The 8,073-nt window shown below is 46.1% G+C and overlaps 1 protein-coding gene across 1 annotated transcript in view; it reads right to left on the reverse strand.

Annotated features, from left to right (window-relative positions):
- tm9sf3 (transmembrane 9 superfamily member 3) overlaps positions 1-7,636 on the reverse strand; it is a 74,821-nt gene extending 67,185 nt beyond the window's left edge. Inside the window, exon 1 of the mRNA XM_052041606.1 lies at positions 7,420-7,636. Within this exon, the coding sequence (XP_051897566.1) occupies positions 7,420-7,503 (84 nt within the window). The 5' untranslated portion in view covers positions 7,504-7,636. The remainder of the gene's footprint in view (positions 1-7,419) is intronic.
- Between the last annotated feature and the right edge of the window lie 437 nt (positions 7,637-8,073).

The raw sequence follows: 8,073 nt of genomic DNA on the forward strand, positions 1-8,073 counted from the left end.
TTTAAGAGACAATGAAGGCAAGGGTGGGGTGGAGGAAGTACTTACCCCATAGAATGCACAGTTAATTATATTGCTCTTCATGATTAACTTCATAAACAAAAGCACCAAATTTCTGAGAGAGAAACTTGTTTAAAATGACGTACACAGAACAGTACAGCACAGGAACAGGCCCTTTGGCCCACAATGTTGTGCTGAACTAATTGAGTACTTGTAAACTTTTAAAATGCAAGGAAGAATACACTTTAATGAATATATGTAAAATAAAACAACACAAGGATGAAGAATAAATAAGACATTCCAAAATTTTGGACACTTTTGCACCTACCAAAGCTAGGTGTATAACTGCTACTTCATAAACAGCTGCTTTGTATTAGTTCACAAGTTCCCCACTCTATATTAAATTAGCACTGGATATCAAGCCAATCAAGTGTAAACATTAAACAATAAATGACTGGGTATACTAGTTGAATTATTAATACAATATACGAGAGAATTTCCACAAACAAGGAATACAAGCAGAAGTGTACTCTTCTAGGACTAAGCAATTATTCTTACTTTTATCTGTACTCTCATGGAATGTGGGCATCACTGGCAAGCTTGGCATTTAACAACTACCCTAATTCCCCTTGGGGAGGTGGTGTACTGACACTCTGATAATCCGGCATAATCAGTACTTTGGTGGTACCACACGGGCAGATTTTCCAGAATATTGAAAATTCCTCCTATTAATACTTCAACATTTATTTTTAAGATATTAGGCAATAATTGTTCAAGTGATCTGTGTCAGCTTAAAGGGAGGACAGGAACTGGGCCCTCAAGCAATCTTAAAGGAAAATGGGAAAATGAACCAGGCAAGTCAGATACTGAAGTATCAGGATTTCTGAAAAAAAATTGGATGGCGGATTATTGGAGCTTTACTGTAGTCAGCTGCCTCCCTACCTTGTTGCAGTGCTTGGAGCAAAAGCAATACTGTTGGGTGGAGTGGCCATCATGATGACGCAGCAGCTCAGAAGAATCAATAATATTTCTAAGTCAAGATATAGTATCTAAGCCTGGATATTTCCAGGCAACCGATGCCTTTGTCTTTCCAGACAATAGAAGTTTGGCTAATGTTATCAAAGCAGCCTTGGTAAATGCTGCAGTGCCTCTGTAGCTTCGCCCTATTGGTGCTGGACAGCATAAACTGTTAGGGTCACAGAAACCAATCAAACTGGCTACTTTGCCCTGAAATGCATTGTGCTTCGTGATTGAAAAGCAAAGAAAACTGCACGTTACAGAAATCTGAAATGAAAACCGAAAATTCTGTAAATACTGGTCAGACAGTGTCTGTGGAGAGAGAAACAGTTAACGTTTCAGATCAATGATCTTCCAGTCAGAGACAGAACTCAATATATCGTAGAGGCAAGTCAACGACCTGATGGACTGAAACAGTAATTTTGCTTCTCTCTCCACAGATGCTACTGGAGGAGCATTTTTCTGTTTTTATTTCAAGTCACTTGATCTTGTTGAAACTTCAATCATTCAGGCAAGTGGCTCAATACTATCCATGACAAAGCAGCCTATCTGATATGCCACAACTGCTGGGTATTTCCAGCAGCTACTTTTATTCCCAGATTTCCAGCAAAAGCTGTGCCCTATGTCTATCAATTCCAGCAGTTTTTGTTATTATTCGCTTCTCTGTCCTCATTCATCTTCCTCTATTTGTAACTCCTCCAGAAAGCAGCTGTGATCAACAAGACTTCAGCACCCTCTCAGCCAGCACCACATTGTTCAGTCAATCTTTGCGCTCAGACATTTCCTATGTTCTCTACACTCTTTTAAAACTTAAACATGCTTGTTTTCTAACTTTTCTTAGATCTGATAAAAGATTAAGCAACCTAAAACTTTAACTCTATTTCATTCTCCACATATATTGCCTGAGCAGCTAAGTATTTCTAAAAACTTTTGTTTGTATCTCCATTTGACTAATATGACTAAACATTCAGTCCCTTCACCATGAATGCACAATGACCACAGTTCTAATTCCCTCGAGAACAGCCTGCGATTTATTCTGGTTATTTCTTTTGTCCATATTTATAATAGATGGGATAGTTGTGGTTTGAATGCTTGAACTTGATAGTTGATGGCATTGTGGTCAATTTTGCAGACGATACAAAGGTAGATGGAGGTAGTGTTGCAGAGGCATAGAGTCTGCAGAAGGATTTGGACAGGTTAGGAGAGTGGGTAAAGAAGCGGCAGATGGAATACAGCATAGGAAAGTGTAAGGTTATGCACTTTGGTAGGATGAAAAGGAGTAGACTATTTTCTAAATGGGGAGAGAATTCAGAAATTGAAGGTGCAAAGGGACTTGGGAGTCCTAGTTCAGGATTCCCTTGTTAACTTGCAGCTTCAGTTGGCAGCACGGAAGGCAAATGCAGTGTTAGCATTCATTTCCAGAGAACTAGAATATAAAAGCAACGATGTACTGCTGAGACTTTATAAGGTGTTGGTCAGAACACATATGGAATATTGTGCACAATTTTGGGCCCCCATTTAAAGAAAGATGTGCTGGCTGGCCCGGAGTCTAGGATCCCAGGGCACAGCCTCAGAATATAGGGATGCCCCTTTAGAACTGAGATGAGGAGGACTTTCTTCAGCTAGAGGATGAATCTGTGGAATTTGTTGCCACGGTGGGCTGTGGAGGCCAAGTCACTGGGTGTATTAAGGCAGAGATTAATACGTTCTTGATTGGTAAGGGGGAGAAGGCAGGAAAATGAGGTTGAGAACAAAAAAAAGATCAGCCACAATTGAATGGTGGAGCAGACCCAATGGGCCGAATGGCCTGATTCTGCTCCTATATCTTATTGTCCTCTAATCCCATTTGCCCTCCCCCATGTGCTTATGGAACCATGCTGGCCCTCCTGTTCAGCAGCACCCAAATTGTAAAACTCTCATTCTTGTTTTCAAATCTTTCCATTATAACATAATCAACACCACCCAACCCACCTCTGATCTACAGACTTACAGCCATCCAAGATAATGATACTCCAATTCTGGCTGTTGGATCATCACATATTTAAATTACTCCACAACTAGTGGCCATGTCTTCATTTGGCAACACCCAAAGCTGTGGAACTTACTCCAAAACCACCTGTGTCCGTACCTTCCTGCCTTTGAGGCAGTCCTTAAATTTACCTCTCACACCAAGCTTTGGCTTTGTGGTTCAAGAAAGTTTGCTTCATAATACTCCAGGAAAGTAATGCAAGATATTTTGTTCCATTATAAGCAAAATATATGCAAACTGGCATATTGCATTGGACTTTGTTTCTATTTCTGTAAACAAATCAGAATGCCAAATCTAGCTCCCTCCAAACCATCGGCCTGCCCCTTCAATGTTCATTCCTTATTCACCAAGTCACAGCTTGTGTCACATCTCCACGTTTTATTTCCATTTCAAAGCTCCAATTACTTGCAAAATATGCAACTGTACCAGCAGACTTCCAACAAAGTAAAATCTAGAATTTAAAAAGTAAAGATAATTTTAAAAGAAATTTTAAAAATACATTAAACTACCAGATTTGCATAAAATTCCACTTGGTCCTCATATGTCCTTCAGGGACATTCTTACCTAGCCTGACCTATATATGACTTCAGACAATCTCATGTAGTGAGTTCTTATTACCCAAGTTGAGGGACGATTAGAAGATAGAAAATAAATGCCAGCATTCCTAGCATCATACAAACACAATGGAGTAAAATATATCAATTAATATATTGTCAAAATAAGCCTGACCCTATACTCAAGCAAGAGATTAATATTACGGAAGAGTATGTGTCATATCAATATTACAAAAGAGGAGCGTTGGCAGTCTTGAGGCGCATAAAGGTGGACAAGTCCCCAGGGCCTGATGAGGTGCATCCTTGGAGTACTGTGGGAAGCAAGGGGAGAAATTACAGGGCCCTAGCAGAGACTTTTGTATCTTCCTTAGCCACAGATATGGTACTGGATGACTGGAGGGTGGCTAACGTTGTGCCTTTATTTAAGAAGGGCTGCAAGAACAAGCCAGGGGACAACAGGCTAGTGAACCTAACATCAGTGGTGGGAAAGTTACTGGAGGAGTTTCTGAGAGGATCTATCTGCATTTGGAAAGACAAGATTGATTAGGGATAGTCAGCATAGCAAATTTGATTCATTTTTTTTGGAAGAGGTGGCCAAGAGTATTGACGCGGGCAGGCCAGTAGATATTGCCTACTTGAACATTATCAAGGCTTTTAACAAGGTCCCACATGGTAGGCTGGTCCGTAAGGTGAGATCACATAGTATCCTGGGAGATAGCAAAATGGATACAAAATTGGATACAAAATACAGAATCAGAGGGTGGCAGTGGAGGGTTGTTTTTCAGATTGGAGGCCTGTGACCAGTGGTGTGCTGCAGGGATCAGTGCTGGGTCCTCTGTTGTTTGTTATCTATATTAACGATTTGGATAACATCAAAATTGGTTTGTGGTGGACAGTGAAGATGGTTCTGAGGTTACAACAGGATCTAAATCAAATGGGAAAAAAGGCAAAGGAATGGTAGATGGAATTTAACTCTGACAAGTGCAAGGTGATGCATGTTGGGAAGTTAAACCAGTGCAGGACTTGCACAGTAAATAACAGGGCCCTGGGGAGCGCTACAGAACAGTGACCACTATGGGTACAAGTGCATAGCTCCCTGAAGGTGGTGACATAGGTAGACAAGGTGAAGAAGACGTATGGGATGCCTGCCTTCATTGGTTGTGGTATGAGGACAAGAGTTGGAATGTCACATTACAGCTATACAAGATGTTGGTGAGACTGCACCCAGAATATTACATGCAGATCTGGTCTCCATACTATAGGAAGAATGCAATTAAGCTAAAGAGGGTACAGCAAAGATTCACAAGGATGTTGCCAGGACAGGAGGGCTTGAGTTACAAGAAGAGACTGGATAGGCTGGGACTTTTCCCTGGAGCAAGGGGGTGACCTTAAAGAGGTTTACAAAATGAGAGATAGAGATAAGGTGGATCGTGACAGTCTTCTTCCCAGGGTAGGGAAGCCTAACAGGGTATAGGTTCAAGGTGAGAGGGAAAAGGTTTAAAGAGGTCCTGAGGAGCAAGTCTCTCTCTCAGAGGGTGATGGGTATATGGAACAAGTTGCCAGAGGACGTGGCAGAGGCAGCAGGTACAATTACAACATTTAAAACACTTTTGGAAAGATTCATGGACAGGAAAGGTTTAGAGGGATGTGGGCCAAATGCAGGCAAATGGGACTAGCACCTTGGTCAGCATGGGCACGTTGGACCAAAAGGCTTGTTTCCATGCCGTGTAACTCTGACTCTACAAAATCAAAACACACTCATTTCTAAAGGTTGGAGGTCACAAGTAATCAGACCATTTGATATTTTGCTATCTGCTAATCCAAGATGAGCCACTGCCAAAGTCCACTGCAGGTAGTCCAACTGCCAGAACTGAACTCAGTTAACAAACAACAACTGAACACATAAAATACAAGACATTTCCAATGTTCTATCAAGAAACAGGAAAAGTTAACACTTTCATATCTAATGCAACATATCTAGTCAGTGTATCAGTGTTCTGTTAAGAATGACCAGTTACTTCAATGACAGTCACGACCTATGCATTTCCCAGAACCATTGAGTGGTAACAGCATAGAATAAGTTTATTCTGTCAGATCCACATTAGCTCAAAACGAGAATAATCCAGCTAGTCCCACTCCCAAGCCCCCCTCAGAACCCTGCAACTTGTTTCCCTCTTGGTACAAATGCAGTTCTCTTTTAAACCAAATTTAATCCCAAATCAATCCATCTCCACTACCATCAATATCCTTGTGGTTAACATCGACCAAAAACTCATTTGGACCACATAAACATTGCAGCTGAAGCACCTCAGAGGCTGAGTATTCTACATTAAGTGACTCCTAAGAACACCTAACTCCCCAAAGCCTTTCCACCATCTACATGGTGAAATCTGGATGTGATGAAGCGTTTCTCAGGTGCCTGGATGTGCAGCACCTAATGCTCGAGAAGGCACCATACAGAACAAACCAACAGTGCTGATATAATGGATATCAGTTGTGCAAGAATGGCTTACTATTAGCTTCTGACAAGAAAGTAGGGATAGGCAATAAGTGCTGGCTTTGCAAGCAATGCCCAGATTCCAGTACATTCCAACTTTAGAAAATGTCTGAATTAAAAATAAAAGCTTGTTTACTTATATTTGTTTCTTCATGTCAGCTTCACTCTGTGTCCCTTAATTTTGATCCCTGTGGCAAATGGAACTGTTAATCCAACACCTGTCCATACTCTCAGTTATTTAAACTAATTCTATCGGATCCCTTCACAACATCCAATCTATCCAGATCCTTCACCCCAGAATCACTTCAATAAATCTTCGACCTCTCCAAAACCTGTTTCCAGAGGCAATGCTTCAGTTTCAGGCACAAGTGGAGCAAATCTTGGAGCTGTAACTAAGGTTGATCATGACTACCTTCCAGTGGCATTCTATGGCTGGATTTGTATGCATCAACTACCCAAGAACCCTCTGTTCCTGTTCCCTTTCCAGAACTGTGCCCTCTAGTTTATGCTGCCTCCGTTCATTCTTCCTAACAAACTGTCAAATTTCTCAGGATTAAATTTCATCTGCTTAATTTCCGCCCATTCACCAACCCAAATGGGCCAAAGGTCCTGCTTCCGTGCTGTATGACTATATCTCCTCGAAGTCAAGACTGTCCTCATACTATTTGATCTCAAGATGGGGAAAGATACGGATAACTGAAAAAATTCTCAGCCATTATAACAGACTCAATAGGAACTGAGTTTGATGACATGCAATTCACCAGAGCCAGCTTGAATGTCCTTTAATTGTCTCGGTGTACAGAACCGACTAACTCCCGCTCAACATGTACGTCCCCGAGCTGTCAGCAGACACACGGCGGTGGGTGCTGTGGGGAATGAAGAGCCAACAGCAAACATCTGACACAGCCTTCGACACAGAAAATTAATGCCCGGAATGAGAGGCCAGCTGCCCTTCCATCAGCGACAACACCGCTGTCACCGGGGTTACACCGGCGCGGCCGCGGCCCCTGCTGCCGACAGCGCCGGGCAGCTGGAGCCGGGCCTGGGCGCAGCCACGACCTCGGCCATTCAGCCGCCACATCCACACTATCCGCCGCCTGAGGCCGCCCGCTAGGCCTCGGGCCTGAGGCCGTGCCCAAAGCCAGAGCGGGCGCCGAGGGCGGGCCCGCTCCCCGGGCCGCCGGCGCAGAAGGTCAGCGGAAGGAAGCGGACGCGCCGTCGGGCTCGGCGCTGGGCGATCGGCCGCCAGGGTCGGGGGCGGCCCGGGGCCTGCGCCACCCGGCCGGGCAGCGGGAGCCAGGCGGTCCGGGGCCCACCCGTCTTACCGTGTGGTCGTGCTCATCGGCGCGGCCGCGCCACACGTTCAGGCCGACACACGCCAGCAGCAGAGGCACGGTCCAGAGCGGCATGTCGGCGGCGCTGAGCTGGCGATCGGCCGCTGCGCTCTCGGCTCCGGCTGCGGCTCGGGCCCCGCCTCGCCCTGCTCGGCCTCAGGAGGCGCGCACCACCGAGCGGCTCCGGCAGCGCCACGTCATCGGCCGCTCCGCGGAGCGGGGCGGGGGGCGGGGCCGGCGCCGGCGGAGGGGGCGGGGCCACGGCGGAGGGGGCGGGGCCAGCTGGCGCAGCGGAATTAATCGCTTCCGGCTCTTGCCTGGGCTCGTTCTCTGCAGATTCCGTCCACATCAGCACCGCCCCCCCACCCCTCACCCACCCCCCCACCCCCCCCTCACCCACCCACACCCCTCCCCACCCCCCACCCACCCCCCCGCCCCCCCACCCCTCACCCACCCCCCCCACCCCCCTCACCCACCCACACCCCTTCCCACCCCCCCTCACCCCCTCACCCACCCACACCCCTCCCCACCCCCCTCACCCACCCACACCCACCCACACCCCTCCCCACCCCCCCACCCCCCTCACCCACCCACACCCCTCCCCACCCCCCACCCCCCCTCACCCACCCACACCCCTCCCCACCC

This window comes from Pristis pectinata, chromosome 30 (assembly GCF_009764475.1).
Source record: "Pristis pectinata isolate sPriPec2 chromosome 30, sPriPec2.1.pri, whole genome shotgun sequence".
Lineage (NCBI taxonomy): Eukaryota > Metazoa > Chordata > Chondrichthyes > Rhinopristiformes > Pristidae > Pristis > Pristis pectinata.